Source organism: Mustela putorius, unplaced genomic scaffold (assembly GCF_011764305.1).
Source record: "Mustela putorius furo isolate JIRA1106 unplaced genomic scaffold, ASM1176430v1.1 tig00000585_pilon_pilon_pilon, whole genome shotgun sequence".
NCBI classification, from domain to species: domain Eukaryota; kingdom Metazoa; phylum Chordata; class Mammalia; order Carnivora; family Mustelidae; genus Mustela; species Mustela putorius.
Genome location: NW_025421424.1, coordinates 11,558,681 through 11,575,143, shown reverse-complemented (window position 1 = coordinate 11,575,143; position 16,463 = coordinate 11,558,681). Strand labels below are relative to the sequence as shown.

Here is a 16,463-nt window from a genome sequence, read left to right as displayed (position 1 = left end):
CTGGAAAAAAGACTCAAAGCCTATGGCCTAAAGACTGTGGATTAGGTTTTTATCCTTTGGGATCTGAAGACCAGCATGGAGTCTGTTAGGAAGCAGCTGCTTATCAAATCTCTTAGTGGTATTAAACTTTAGGGATAACTGTAGAGCGCCTTACGAGGGGAAAACTCATAAGCCAGCTCCTTTACAGTCTACTTAATGAATCTGGAAAATAATGACTCTCGGGCATTAAATCATATTTAAACACCCTGTAGAAAAGTAAGGTCCAAACAGAATGCTCAGGGGTCACCGAAATAACATTCAGAGGAAATGGACCCATCCTACAATCAAAAGACAGGACCAAAATTCAACCACAGTGACTTGAAGCCTTAAGGCCTTTTTTTTTTTTTTTTAAAGATATTATTTAATTCAGAGAGAGAGTGAGAGAGTACACAAGCAGTGAGAAGAGGGAAAGGGAAAAGCAGGCTCCCTGCTGAGCAGGGAGCCCAATGCGGGGCTTGATCCCAGGACCCCGAGATCATGACCTGAGTTGAAGGCAGACACTTACAGATGGAGTCACCCAGGTGCCCCTGAAACCTTAAGTCTTAAGGTTCCTAACACACCAACAAGAAACTGCAGCTTGCAGGGTGGGGGACTTTTTTCCAGTTTTTTCTTTTATCTTCCATATTTTTCAGTACAATGTCAGCATCTTTGGTACTGGTGTCTGGGTTTGCTTGGGATTCTTTTTACCTCCTTTACTGAAGCCATTTTCTGTGCCTTTTTAACATGCCTTCCAGCGTGAAGTCACAGAACTCTGAAATGGCCCACATGGGCTCATTGCTAGCCCAGTCATCATTCTAGAGCCTCGCCTAGGGCTGACATTCAAGCCAAAACTGCGCAAAAACTTTCTCACTTGAATGTTTTTTGTTGTTGCTTTTTTTTTTTTTCTTCACTTCAACGTTTTGATTAGGGACACAATCAGTCAGATGCTCTTTGAAACACACTTTTCTCTAAAGCTTTCTCTTTATGGGTCTGCTGCAATCAAGGGTGAAAACCCCTGAAATGTCATGAAATAATTTTAGATAAATGTAAGCATGCATTATCCTTACAAGCAGAAATAAGTCCCACAAAATGTTACAGAGCTCCAACAGTGTGAAGCTATCTTCTCCTATGTGAGAGCCTTACCCACTTATTGCTGGTCTGAATTGAGATTTACTATAATACTAAGTGTTAAATATACACTGGATTTTGAAGTCTTAGAAGAGAAATATGACACACAAAACAGGGGCACCTGGGTGGCTCAGTGGGTTAAAGCCTCTGCCTTTGGCTCGGGTCATGATCCCAGGGTCCTGGGATAGAGCCCTGCGGTGGGCTCTCTGCTCAGCAGGGAGCCTGCTTCCTCCTCTCTCTCTGCTTGCCTCTTTGCCTACCTGTGATCTCTGTCTGTCAAATAAATAAATAAAATCTTTAAAACAAAACAAAACAGTTGTTGTTTGTCCTGAAAGCTTTTAATCTCTCCTTCTATTTTCAATGATAGCCTAGCTGGATATAGTATTCTGGGCTGCATGTTTTTCTCATTTAGTGCTCTGAAAATATCATGCCAGCTCTTTCTGGCCTGCCAGGTCTCTGTGGATAAGTCAGCTGCCAATCTAATATTTTTACCATTGTATGTTACCGACTTCTTTTCCCGGGCTGCTTTCAGGATTTTCTCTTTGTCACTGACTTGTAAATTTTACTATTAGGTGACGGGGTGTGGGCCTATTCTTATTGATTTTGAGGGGTGTTCTCTGAACCTCCTGAATTTTGATGCTCGTTCCCTTTGCCATATTGGGGAAATTCTCCCCAATAATTCTCTCTAGTATACCTTCTGCTCCCCTCTCTCTTTCTTCTTCTTCTGGAATCCCAATTATTCTAATGTTGTTTCGTCTTATGGTGTCACTTATCTCTCGAATTCTCCCCTCGTGGTCCAGTATCTGTTTGTCCCTCTTTTGCTCAGCTTCTTTATTCTCTGTCATTTGGTCTTCCATATCACTAATTCTTTCTTCTGCCTCATTTATCCTAGCAGTGAGAGCCTCCATTTTTGATTGCACCTCATTAATAGCTTTTTTGATTTCAACTTGGTTAGATTTTAGTTCTTTTATTTCTCCAGAAAGGGCTTTTATATCTCTCGAGAGGGTTTCTCTAATATCTTCCATGCCTTTTTCGAGCCCGGCTAGAACCTTGAGAATTGTCATTCTGAAGTCTAGATCTGACATATTACCAATGTCTGTATTGATTAGGTCCCTAGCCTTCGGTACTGCCTCTTGTTCTTTTTTTTGTGTTGAATTTTTCCGTCTTGTCAATTTGTCCAGAGAAGAGTATATGAGGGGGCAAGTAAAATACTAAAAGGGTGGCAACAACCCCAGGAAAATATGCTTTAACCAAATTAGAAGAGATCCCAAATCGTGAGGGGGGAGAAAGGGGATAAAAAGAGGTTCAAAAAGGAAGAAAGAAAAAAAAGAAAAAAAAAAAGAAAAGAAAAAAGAAAGAAAAAAAAAGAAAAGAATTTTTAAAAAAAGAAAACACCTAAGAAAAATATAAAAAAGAAAAAATATATGTATTAGATAAACTAGTAAAAAATCGTTAAAAAAGAAAAAGGTAACAGTTAAAAAAAATTTTACCTGAAGGCGAGAAAAAAAAAACAAAAAATGAAAAAGAAAAAATTAAATTAACCGCAAGACTAAAAAAAATCACAGGGCAAAAGCCATGAGTTCCGTGCTTGGCTTTCTCCTCCTCTAGAATTCTGCTGCTCTCCTTGGTATTGAAACCGCACTCTTTGGTAGGTGAACTTGGTCTCGGCTGGATTTCTTGTTGATCTTCTGGGGGAGGGGCCTGTTGTAGTGATTCTCAAGTGTCTTTGCCCCAGGCGGAATTGCACCGCCCTTACCCGGGGCCAGGGTGAGTAATCCGCTTGGGTTTGCTTTCAGGAGCTTTTGTTCCCTAAGCGCTTTCTGTAGAGTTCCGGAGGACTGGAATACAAATGGCGGCCTCCTGGTCTCCGGCCCGGAGGAGCTGAGACCCCAGGGCCGCACTCCTCAGTGCGCGCTCAGAGAACCGCGCCCAGTTACTCCCGTCTGCCTGACCTCCGGCCACGCTCCGAGCTCACCGAGCCTGCGACAGGTTCAAGGTCACCCCGAGCTGCGAGCTTACTGTCGGCTCTGTCTCTGTAGCCGGCTTTCCCGTTCCAATACCCGCAAGCTCTGCGACACTCAGACACCCCCGATCCTTCTGTGACCCTGCGGGACCTGAGGCCACGCTGACCCCGTGTGGGCTTTGCCCCGGGTAGCCTCTGGAGCGATGTCCCTCAGCGGAACAGACTTTTAAAAGTCCTGATTTTGTGCGCCGTTGCTCCTCGCTGCTTGCTGGGAGCCGGCCCCTCCCCCCGGGGTCTATCTTCCCGTCGCTTTGGATTCACTTCTCCGCCGGTCCTACCTTTCAGAAAGTGGTTGTTTTCTGTTTCCAGAATTGCTGTTCTTCTTCTCTTCGATCTGCCGATGGATTTTCAGGTGTTTGCAATCTTTAGATAAGCTATCTAGCTGATCTCCGGCTAGCTGAAGTAGTCTCGGCCTGCTACTTCCAAAACATTTCATCGATAACTCTTAATATTGCTTATATGTTGAAATGATAACATTTTGGATATGTTGAGATGATTGTATTATTATTAAAGTGGATTTCACCTCTTTTACTCCTATAATGCAGGGGATAGAATAATTTAAATCATACATGTGGTCTTCATTTTATTTCTCTCGTACAGTTCTAGTCCAAAGAGGGAAACTGCATTTCTGATACCATTCCACTGCCTGCTTACCCACATTCTTCAATCTTCTTACCTGTGCATTTTCTTATTCCAGCTAAAAGAAACGAAACTGAATTGGTTATTTAGGAAAATGGGCTTATAAGTTTCTGGTGGAAAACGTCAAAGGAGGTACTCACAGTTCCTTTCAAGGACATCTTTAAAATCAATGGTGTAGGAGACCCATTGGCGAGTCAGGAAAGATTCTGTGAAACCCCAAATGCTGATATTCATGGACCGAGCTCCAGGTTCTGAAGCGAGGCCAGTAAAATAGATGGGCTCCCTGGTGAACATGTAGGTTTGCCAGCACTGACCTTCATCTGTGGAGAACCTGGAACCACAGCCAGAGAACAACTGTTTATTTAGGTGGTGGCTTACTGACTGATGATTATATTAATTTTTAATGCCTACAGTTAATAGGGTGGGTAAAAGGGATTCATTCAAAGAGTAAAGAAGAAAATGTCTTTATAAAATTTTTCACAAGAAGGCATGGGCTTCTAAATAAATAAACAGAAATTACTTTGTGTAACTTATACTTAAGGAGTCAACTTCCACCCAAAGTGCTAAAACGCTGTGTAAGATTCTTGTGGAGAGAAAGAAGAATATTTTTAAAAAGTGACAAAAAGTGTTAACTAGAGGAAGTCAGAAGAAAAAGCAAAGCCACTGAATATGGGTTGCAATCCCTTCAAGAATGATCCCCACAGTTCTGTAGAATGTACACATTTGAGTCAGGGTCTGTAACCAGCTCCTCACCCCCCCCCCCAGTTCTCCCCACAACTAAAAAGCATCCCACAGTCGCCCTCCGTGGAGATAGTGTGGGTGGAGCAGAGCTCATGCATACTTAATCACATTGATAGGATGGCTGCTGTGTTCAATGGCCACAATGATGCCTCCGGAATCCAGGATGGTGTAATAGTGGGGTCCTTCCAGCATCTTCGTCCAGGAGTAACCCCCATCATCTGAGATGTATACATCTGGGACCATCACTGAAATGGCATCCCCTACACTACCTGCAACACAACCCAACTTATCAGCAAAACCCAGCAACGGAACGGAGGGGATTTAGCGTTGAGAGAATGATTTTCAATGAATTTACCCTATTTCCCACCATGTCTCTTGTAACAGAAAAAAAGATCACAAAATTTGGGAAAGGGAGAAATCATGTTTCTCTCTCTAGGGAAAATCCAAAATACCATTATCATGTCAGAAGCTCTATAAAGCATGGTAAGAGTCATGGCTGATGGTTTTCTTAAAGGAGTCAAGACTGGGACTGAGTCTCAGCGTGCTCAGCTGATGGTTCCCAGGGAGATGAGAGGAGGGCTGCTTACCGTGGGCAATGACTATGCCGACGGCCTTAGGCTCCGAGAGTGGGGCCATTGGAACGTTTAGCTTCTGGGAGATGCTGTAGGAAGCGTGAATATGAAGGCTACACTGTGAAAAGAAACCAAAGCTTAGATTAAAATCAAAGGTGTAATTTTTAAGTCATCTCACAGACCCTTCTAAGGAAGCTCTGAACTGAACCCAGACTTCAGTGGGATACTCTTTTAAAAAGTTGGGGTAAAATACCATAAAATTTACCATCTTAGCCACGCATGTTTAAATGCGCAGCTCAGCAGGGTTAAACACATTAACAATGCTGTGCCACCATCACCACTGTCCATCTCCAGAGCTTTTTCATCTTGCAAAACTAAAAGTCTACACCCATTAACCAGTAACTCCCAATGCCCCTCCTCCAAGATCTCCCGACCTTCCAGAATGGGAACCACCATTCCACTTTCTTGTTCTATGAATCTGACTATTCTAGGCACCTTACAGAAGTGGAACGGTATTTGTCTTTTTACGACTGGCTTATTTCACTTGGCGTTATGTCCTTGGGGTTCATCCATGTTGTAGTAATTTCATGTTGTCAGGATTTCCTGCCTTTTTAGGGCACAGTATTATTCCATGGCATGTATATAAAACATTTGGCTTATCCATTTAGTGGTCTATGGACACTTGGGTTGCTTCCATCTTTTACCTCTTGTAGAAAATGTTGCTGTGCACAAGGGCATACAAATTGCTCTTCAAGACCCTGCTTTCAATTCTTTCGGATATATACCCAGAAGTAGTATTGCTGGATCATATAGTAGTTCTACGTTTAATTTTTTAAGGAACCACCATACTGTTTCCCATAGTGACTGCACTATTTTTCATATCCACCAACAGCGCACAAGGGTTCTAATTTCTCCACATCCCTAATAATACATGTTATTTTGTTTTGTTTTTGATAGTCATAGCCATTCTAATGTGTGATGTGATCTTTCCCTGTGCTTTTGATTTGCATTTCCTTAATAATTACGATGTCAAGCATCTTTTCATGTGCTTCTTGGCCATTTGTATATTTTCTTTATTGAAATGTCTATTCAATCATTTTTAATTTGGGTTGTTTTTGTTGTTGAGTTATAGTCCCAGTGGGATATTCCTTTTTTTTTTTTTTTAAGATTTTATTTATTTATTTGAGAGAGAGACAGTAAGAGAAGACACAAGAGGGGAGAAGGTCAGAGGGAGAAGCAGACTTCCATGGAGCTGGGAGCCTGATGCAGGTCTCGATCCCAGGACTCCAGGATCATGACCTGAGCTGAAGGCAGTTGCTTAACCAACTGAGACATCTAGGTGCCCCCAGTGGAATATTCTTGATCCCAAAATGCATTAGTATATTTGGGAGCAAATTATGCAATTATTTTCTCATGTGCAATGTCTTAATTTATTTTATTCCTGCATTATATGAAGCCTGTGATCAATATTTAAAGCATGATTCCACACAAATAAACTTCATGAACACCTGAAATATTTCAGGTACTGTACAAGATGTGGTAGCGATTCAAAGTAAGACCCAGTCCTGCCTTTAAGAGAGATTTCTGAGGGGCGCTGGGGTAGCTCAGTCAGTTAAGCATCTGACTCTTGGTTTCAGCTCAGGTCATAATCTCAGGGTCCTGGGACTGAGCCCTGCATTGGGCTCTGAGCTCAGCAGGGAGTCTGCTTGAAGATTCTCTCCCTTTGCCCCTCCCCGCACATGTGTACACACACTCTTTCTCTCTCTAAAACAAACAAATCTTTTTATAAAAAAGAGAGATTTTACAAGAAAGTTAATGCTTTAAAAGAGGTCTGCATTGGATAAAATGTTCATGTTATATCATATATTTTACTGCAATAAAAAAGAGGTTCAAGCAAACTATTGGTGAAATGAAAAGGAAGGATTAATCCTATTTTTTTAAAAAAGATCTTATTCATTTATTTGAGAGAGAAAGTGCTCGCAAGAGAGAGCATGAGCAGGGGGAGAGGGATAATTAGGCTCCCCGCTGATCAAGAAGCCTGATATAAGACTCGATCCCAGGACCCTGGAATCATGACCTGAGCCAAAGGCAGACGCTTAGCTGACTGAGCCACCCAGGCTCCTGGAAGGATTAATTCTAACTGAAGGTGGGCAGAAGGATGGTCAGGATTTCTACTAATTCTACTGACCTGGGGGTGGAAAATCAGTCACAATTTCCCCAGGAGTCTCGTGGGCAAGGCCACAGTGGTAGGGGTGCATGTGGGGTGTTCAGGGAGCAGCAGAGGGCTACAATAAGGAAAATACCAGTGATAAGATGGACAGTGACAATGAAAAGGCAGGAGAAAGCCTGACAGGGAGGAGAGGACCTTCATTCACCAGGTCAGAGGCACAGCATTTATTCACAGGCAGAGGGGAAGCCTGATGTGTCCTGAGGAGGGAGAGGCATGGGACTGTGAGGGGGGCCCACATCAGTCGAGAGTCCACTGCCTCAGCCAGGTTAAGGCAAGGCCACGGCACACGGATTGGAAAAAAGGAGAGGGGAGAGAGGCTCACAGCACTTAAGAGTACAGAGAAGGAGAGAGAGAACTGAGGGGGGTACAGGTACCCTACCTCACACTGTCTGAGGTTCTCAAACAAAACAAAAATCCCACCTACAACAGCAGAGTGCCTATTAGCCACAGGTGTTCTGAGGAGACCTTGGGAACCACCAACACTATCACTTTTTGAAGAAAACTCCCAGGGTTTCCCCACGATCCTCTCAAACTCCCTAGGAGTCAGATACAAAGCTTTTTTCTTTTCTTTATTTCTTGCCTGTCAAGACCCGTCACTCCTGGAATCTGGGATCTCCTGGAGCAATGCCCTTCTATCTCTACTCTTAGCCTCTCCTCAGAGGAGTCAGCTCTGGCTTTCACACCTGCGATGGCACAGCGTCTCCAACCATACCCGCCAGCCACATGGAGCCCAGGCAGAGGGGAAGAGAATGTCAAGTTCTCTTCCATTTGTTTCTGGCCAGCACGGCTTTGCACTGCTCATGAATGCTCATAGCTTCATGAAGGATTCCTAAAGTCTCAGAGCTGCCATGCTGACTCCTGAATGATCACAGGCCCACCTTCTGCTCTGTCTGCATTCAGCAGTTTAGTAAGACACAAAATTTTAGCCTTCAGTTTTTTTTTTTTTTAAGAAGACAAACAATCCACGGTATTTTTGGCTTTTTTTATAGTTCCTTTTCCTGCATTCTAAGTTCCTTTCATATCTCTCATTTCTAAACTTTGGGCTTGCAGCTGCAGACCCTAATCATTTACAAAACTTCGTTATTCAAAGGCCTGGCACCCATCAGAGCAGAATGGAATGGCTGCCTTGCTCCAAGCACATAGGACACTTGGGGTAAAACAAACCTCATTCTTGTTTTTTGCTGTAGCATCACATTCACTATTTTCAGGCTTCCTCAAATGCTTCCATCTTCCTCCTTGATCAAAAGTGATCATAGTCTGGATGGAATTATCTGAATGGGAGAAGAAGGACACTAAGTCTGATACACCGGAAGCGTCTTATGGAATTCAGTTGATCATTGCATATCTCTCTCCTGAGACTACACAATACCATTACAAGTCTGGAGGTCCACAAGCTTGTGACATCCAACGGAACAGCTCGGTGCCGGTGGGAAACTGATCCAGAGAGCACTCCACGATATCTGAGCAAGGCTTCCAACCTTCCTATGACTCAGCTGATGACAGGAATCATCTAGACTGATACTCTTGAAAAGATACCTTTTATCTCCTCACCAACAAAACAGGCTGATGTCCATTCTCCTTGCTTGCTTGCTTGCTTGCTTGCCTGCCTTGGAAGTAAAATCTACAATGGGAAGGCATCCCACTCTTTCCTCAGAGAAGGCCAGGATACCAGGCTTGTTTTAGGGACTCTCAAGATCTGAATGGGATTTGAATGTATGAGTGTGAGTGGCGTAAGAATTCCTAGTTTCTGTCTCTCCACTACTCTGTATCTGACCTCTTGTACTTTTTCTTTCCTTTTTTCTATAAATCTCTTCCCTGTTCTATTTTCAATGACATAAACTATTGCAGGTTTAAATTCAGAGGCAATATGCTTTGAGATGTCCAACAAAAATCAAACAAGAAGGCAAATGAAGGACAATTCATTTAGTCAATGAACATTTATTGCGTGCCTACTATGAAAACTGCTGTAAACCCTTGAGACTCTTTCAGTGAACAAAACAGGAAAAAAAAAAAAAAAACCCACTCTTGGAAATATACATCCCAGCAGGATCAGACAGACACTAGACACTGTAAATAGGTAAATTATATAGTATGTGAGACAGTAAGTGTATGGGAAAAACCTGCTAAAGAGAGGCTGAGTGCATCCGTGAGGAGGGGAGGGCAGACAAGTTTCCAACGGGATACCCCGGGCAAGTTTTCATTAGAAAGCAACATACGAGCATAGATGGGAATGGGCACGGCATTAGCCTTGCAGCTCTTTGAGGAAACAGAGAACAGTGCCTGCACATCTCTAAACCATGTGTGTGTGCAGAGGGCTGGAGTGACCAGAATGCAGTAAGTAGAGGGGAAAAGGGTGGCAGCTGAGGTCAGGGAGGAAACAGGGCCAATACTGATTAAGACCTTGCAGACCACTACAAGTAAATAAAATTTATAAATAAAAACAAACAATGCCCCACCTCCTACCAAAAAATAAATACATATTTAAACAAAATCTTAAGAGCCTTTTTATACTATAGGGTGTCTTGTTTATTTGTACAACTGGGCCTTAGCAAGGTGAGCTCTGCAGAACTACTGAGTAAAGCACAAGAGAAATACTGGCTAGCTATAGCTGTGCTCTCTACCAGGAGAAAAGCAAGCAGTGGTTCAAACTCAGGCTCATTCCCCTAGTCCTGAAGCTCCCTATATAGAAAACTTATTTTTTTTTAACACTTACCCTAAACAACATAGAACTCAAAAAGTCTTTCTTTTTACCTGCTGTTGCTTTACTTCTTTTTAATCCTGTTTACCATAATTTATATAACATAAAGAGTCAGAATTTACATGGATAGTTTTGCAGGCCAGGTAAGCAACATTACTACGGGATCAGAACCATTATTCTCCCCCACAACCTCAACTCCCAACATCTTCAGGAGGACAGCTGTACCCAGACTCACCTTCTGAGAGCACACTTGTTATGTAGACCCCACGGAGGGAGGTCACATTGGTAAAGTCTGTCTCGCCACCTGTGGTGGTGTAGAGATGTCGGTCTAAAGACTTGGAGTAGACAATGCCTCGATCATCTGAGGTAAAGATTGTTCCAAATCCGGTATCTGAAATAGGCAAACAAACAAAAACACTAAGTCTGGGAGGGAACAGAGGGAAAACAAGAGTCCAGCCATACACATGACTGACCGCAGTACGGACTGTGTACATTAGCCAACTGTCTCTCTTCATGATGCAGATGCCGACCTGAGAATTAATGATGGTTTGATACTCGTGATTTTCATGTCCACCTTTAATTCCAGCACCCAGCCTGTTGCCTGGAGTATGGCAGATACTGTTTGTTGGATGGATTAATCAGATGCTACAGAAAAGACCTCCCCAGATCTATTCTGGTGGCAGAGGCAACGCCTTTGGATTCATATCATACATATCTCTAAATCTTCATATTCCAGAACAATGCTTCTCAAACTATCTGTGGTGAAGGATCAATTTTTTTAAAGTTTTATTTGTTTAAGGAATCTCTATACCCAGTGTGGGCCTCGAACTCACAATCCCCAGATCAAGAGTCAGATGATCTTCTAACCGAGCCAGGCAAGTGCCCTGGTAAAGGATCAATTTTTAAATTTCTACTATGGCACAAACTGATCCTTTGTAAAGTATAATAAAAATCAATCATAAGAAGAGTGAAGTACAAAAGATAGACAAAATATAATCCACCATTTTTTTTTTTTAAAGATTTTATTTATTTATTTGACAGAGAGACATCACAAGCAGGCAGAGAGTGAGGCAGAGAGAGAGGAGGAAGCAGGCTCCCTGCTGAGCAGAGAGTCCGATGCGGGCCTCGATCCCAGGACCCTGAGATCATGACCTGAGCCGAAGGCAGCGGCTTAACCCACTGAGCCACCCAGGCGCCCTAATCCACCATTTTTTAATGATTAGATTCAACAGATATAAAAAGACTTGGTCAAAGGCTATAGGAGTTTCTCTATGCCTGCTATTGTTTTCTGTGCTTACTTGGTAACAAACAGTTTGCAAACCAGTGTCAGTCCTCTGACCATTCTTTGAGCAGCAGTGCTCCAGAATACTTGAGCATACACATAAACCACACTACAGAGTCAAAGCAAGCAGCCTTCCTAACAGAGACTACATATTCTCTGTAAGACAGTATATTCAGTAGGACACTAATAAATACCTAGGGGTAAGAGAAAAAGTCAACATGTAAGAAGGAAGTTCAAAGTCGAACTTGAAGCTTACATCTCTGAGCATTCAAGGGCAGGCCGCTGAAAGAGCTCTTACCTCCGGGTTCATCGACATGCATGAACACCATGTCATCATTAGCTGCTAGAATAGAATAGAACTGTTCCTGCCCCACAGAAGGTAGCTGGGCCATGCTCCATGTGTCCCCTTGATCTGTTGACACATGAATCCTTCTTGTTGTATCCTGGAACAAATGCCAATATTTATCTTTTTAATTTTCTGCCAAGATGCCCTGTGCAGGCACATGAATAGGAACCTTATTATTCATAATTATGAGTATCATTATCCATTCCCTCACTAGGTACAACTGTTATAATTGACAGGTCCCAGTACCAGTTAGCAAAGCAATTTCCAACCCCTAGCAAAGTTCCAGGCCATAGAACAATCCATTCTATTATAACAAAGGTTATCTTGGCTTCCTCTTTGGCTTCTTCATTCTGGTATGGCCCTGTAAGATATAACCTTCCCAACCTCTGACATTCTCATTTCCTTCAACAGAGCTAAAGGGGTGATGGGGCCATCTTAGTTTGGCTTTATAGGCATTCACATATGCTTACTCAGATAATTCTTAAAATGATGACTGCTGCACAGAAGTTTGGTTTCTTTGAGATAGTCCTGGCATAATCCAAAGAACTAGATAATTAAGAGTCTAAAAAAGGAAGATGAAACCCATGCTTGGGAGATCACAGGGACGTCAAGATGTGACACGTCTCCTCTTTAAGGAATAAAGGTCTGTGAATCGCCATAATGAAGGTCCTGCACAGCCTGGGAAGTGGCCAATATAAGGGAGCTGATCAGGAGGTATTTATATGCTGAAAGGAGTCTGTTAAGAAGGCAGGTAATACCTCCTCTCTGAGGAACAGCTTAAAGTACCTACTAGACACAGTTGGCCGGTGCACAAGAATTAGTCCCAGTGCCTTCTAATGTTAAACACTCTTGCAAGTTCAGTGGCAAGTGCATTTGACTTACTTCTCTAGCTCACACCTGGAAGTTCACTTTCAGTCTTACTGTTGCAGGTAAGAACTAGAATTCAAAAGCATACAGTAGGGTGGTGACCTGGTAGACTAGCGCTACACCACAGGAGGCCCCCTCCAGAGTGGGCCAGTCTGATTTCCACCACAGTTCCATCTCTCGGTGATCCTGAGCAAGTTACTCAATCTCCTCAAATACAAACTGAGGCAAGAGGACCTGCTCCCAGGTTGCTAGGAAGATTCTGTGCAACTGCTGGAGGGAGTTATGTGAAGCCATTGTGTCTACTTCCCCATCTCCACTCCTATTCTCTCTGAACCCACTGTAATCAGTCCATTAACCCCAGTCCTCTGAAGAAACTGCACTTGTCAAGGTCACCGACAATCTCCCCTTCGCCAACTAAAGTGGGTCATTCTAAGGACTGCTCTAATCCCACATCTCAGCTGAGCTGCACACAGCTGATCACTCCTCCTTCCTGAGATACTTCCTCCACTGGGATTTTGTGGCATCCCTGTCTGATTCCCCATCTCCCTCTCGGTCTTCTTTGCTGGATTCTCATCTCTTTCCAACCCTTCAGTGTCACTGGGGTGCTCCAGCATGCGCTCAGTCCTCCAGGAGATATCATCTAGTCATACAGCTTCATATACCATATAATCTGGAAAGACTCATGCCCAAATGTTACTCGACATTTCCACTTAGGTGTCTAGTGAGCATGTCATACCCGAAGATGAATTCTTGACTTTTCTCCTACAAACTTAGTTCTCTTGCCATCTTAGGAAATGGTCATTCACCCAGTTGCTCAGGGCAAAGATTCTAAACTTATCTTTGGTTCCTCTCATTCCTTCATAAACCACATCTAATTCATCAGCAAATCCTACTGGCAATACATTAAAAATACATCCACGATCTTACCACTGCCTCACTCATCCACATTAACAGCTACCATCTCTCTCCCTGCTGTCACGGGCTCCTAGCTGCTCTTGGTACTTCCATTTTTGCCCGTCAGGCTAATCTACACCTACCTACTCTGTCGAAACAGAAGTCAACTTACGCCATTCCCCCACTTACAGCCTTTCACAGCTCCCCAAAACATGAAGAAGAAAACCCAAGGTCTTGGCCCATAAAAGTCTTCTCTCATTTGACCACTGGCTCCCCTTCTTTGGATCACCCTTCTCTGTGCTCCAGCCATGCAGCCATCCTCACTTTTCTTCAATATTTCCAGCATGTTCCTATCTTTGTGCTTACTGTCCCTTCAGCTAAGATGTACACAGAACTACGCTCTCCCTTCAGTTGGGTCTCAGCCCATCCAAGCCACCTGATCTAAAACAGGACTACTCCAGCATATTCTAGTTCCTTACTCTATTATAGATTTCTTTGTAGCTTTAATCACTACCCAATATTATGTCATATTTATTAGTTTAGTATCTATCTAACTCCCTACTTAAATATAAGCTCTGGGAGCAGGACATTTATCTGTTTTGTTCAATGCTATATTCCTGGGGTCTAGAACAGTATCTAGAATATAGCAGGTACTTAATTAATGTTACCTATTTCTATTATCATTATTGGATAGTGAGCAAGTGGATTGCTTTTTTTTCAGGTGTCTGTGTCTGAGTAAAGTCCAAATTCTGGGGTTGTGGGTATTCATATGGTGACAACAGGCTAGTATGCAGAGCCCAGAAGAATCAATCAGCCTCTAGAAAGAATTACCTCCAAATGTTAGTGAGACTAAACACTGCAAAAAGGCAAGAAACTCTGCTAGTACTAGTGGTAAAAGGGATCCATTTGAGACATATTTACAGAAATTTCAGAAATGCCAAAAGAGGCAACACTCACCTTATCAGCCATCACAGAGGCAAATAGGAAACGTCCCCCAAGACCAAAAGAGTAGATTTTCACACCAATGGTTTTGAAGCTTTTCCCCAAGTCTGAAGTTCTCCATAATTCCAGTGCCCCAAGGTCAGCTTCTTAAACAAGACAAAATATTAATTAAAATTTCACATACTGGTGAGCCCTCAGTCCAAAACAATTGTTTTAGAATGTTAATTTTATAGCTAAACAATTTTTAATTCTATGCTTGTTAATCAAGTGACAATGTAAAATGACATAGCATTAGACATAGGGAATTCACATTTGGGTTTTAATATTGTACATGTGAGGTTCTGCACTAGACAGAACGAGAGAGTTTACTTAATTCAAACACAGTGTTGCATAAACAACATGTCACGGCCACGGCATCCTGTTTTGCTTTCTTCATGGCACACTTATCTTTTTCTATTTTAAGTAGTCTTGTTTGAGTTTTTGGTTTTCTTGCTGATCATCTAATACCCCCTACTGGAACTCAAGCCCCATAAGAGAAGCTTGGGTGTCTTGTTCTCTCCATCCTTAGAAAAGTGAATGGCATATTACAGCAGGTGTGCAAAACAGTGAATAAAAAAATGAGCTGTTGAATGAATAAATGAAAGACCATGCTTTCTGCTTTGAAATGGTGCCATGGATTGGAAAGCTGACAATATCACAACACAACCTTCATGCTCTTTCGACTTGTTATTGTTTGTAGCCTAATAATTACTTTATGTAAATACATTGCTAAAATTAAGTACACTGCCTCTCTGTATAGCTCATGTTTTTATTCGATCTAGGCTCAGTACTTTTAAAAATTTTTAAATCCTTGACAGTTATCTTAGCTATTAAAACTACAGGAGAAATAGAAGGATCTCTGGTGTTTCTATCTCTTACAACCCAGAACATTCTACTGTAAATGGACCACAGGACATTCTTTTTTTTTTTTTTTAAGATTTTATTTATTTATTTGACAGACAGAGATCACAAGTAGGCAGAGAGGCAGGCAGAGAGAGAGGAGGAGGCAGGTTCCCCGCCGCACAGAGAGCCCAATGCGGGGCTCCATCCCAGGACCCTGGGATCATGACCTGAGCCGAAGGCAGAGGCTTCAACCCACTGAGCCACCCAGGCGTCCCGACCATAGGACATTCTTATTTGGAACTAAAATATACTTACTGCAGGAGCCATTTGCATAGGTGGTAAAGAAGATGGTGTTTTCTGATCCCCTAAAGAGAGGCAAAGACAGAGAAAAGACACGGTTCAAGACTGCTGTCAATGGCAGTCACAAAGCTCCAAGCAAGCTTCTAGTGATAAGCTCCATCCATGGGTGCCAGGCGAAATGGCCTTCTGGGGAGCTGTATGCCGGACTCTCCCAGTCATACTGGTCAAGGTGCCCCCCAGCCTGGCCCAGGATTTTGCCTGTCCACTACTTCTCATGAACTCTTCCAGCTGGTCAGACTGGTCTGTTTATACTCTCCAAATCTGCCTCTTACATTTGCTATTCCTGTTTCCGGCTTGAAATGCTTTTTTCTCTCCTATAATCAGATCTAACCTCACAGTCTTTAGGCTCCAACTGAAAATCTAGCTCTTCCGTGAAACTTTTCCTGGCACTCCATCTGGAAAGCTTCCTTGCTGCAAATTTCTACAGCAGAGATTCTCAACTGGGGGTGACTTCACTCCCCAGGGGACATTTCTGATTATTGTAACTGAGGGATGGGGAGTTATTGCTAGTACCAACGGACAGAGACCAGGGGTGCTGCTAACCATCCTGCAATGCTAGGACAACTCCCTTACAGCAAAGAACTTTCCAGTCCAAAATGTCATGAGTGCCAGCGGTTGAGAAACATTGTGTTCTAGAGCACCATGCCATTCTGCACCAGCCATTTGGCACTCCTTTGTCTCTTATTTAATTATTTTAATGAACAGTGTACACCTCCCTCTCCTACTACATTATCGGGTTCTTTAGGACAGGTATGAAGTTTTATGATTTGTTGTTTCCCCTCAGAACCTAGTTCAATGCTTTGCATGTGCTAAATAACTTAGTTCTTTCATCTCAAATAGA

General features: G+C 42.7%; 1 protein-coding gene across 2 annotated transcripts in view; it reads right to left on the bottom strand.

Annotated features, from left to right (window-relative positions):
* SORT1 (sortilin 1) overlaps window positions 1-16,463 on the bottom strand; it is a 67,817-nt gene that overhangs the window by 11,880 nt on the left and 39,474 nt on the right. Inside the window, exons 7-14 of one of the 2 annotated variants that reach the window (XM_045081945.1) lie at window positions 15,578-15,627; window positions 14,396-14,526; window positions 11,630-11,774; window positions 10,285-10,440; window positions 8,516-8,622; window positions 5,137-5,239; window positions 4,650-4,818; window positions 3,949-4,139 (exon numbers count right to left, since the gene is read on the bottom strand). In XM_045081945.1, coding sequence (XP_044937880.1) covers window positions 3,949-4,139; window positions 4,650-4,818; window positions 5,137-5,239; window positions 8,516-8,622; window positions 10,285-10,440; window positions 11,630-11,774; window positions 14,396-14,526; window positions 15,578-15,627 — 1,052 coding nt within the window. The remainder of the gene's footprint in view (window positions 1-3,948; window positions 4,140-4,649; window positions 4,819-5,136; window positions 5,240-8,515; window positions 8,623-10,284; window positions 10,441-11,629; window positions 11,775-14,395; window positions 14,527-15,577; window positions 15,628-16,463) is intronic. The other variant, XM_045081946.1, reaches the window with a different exon arrangement.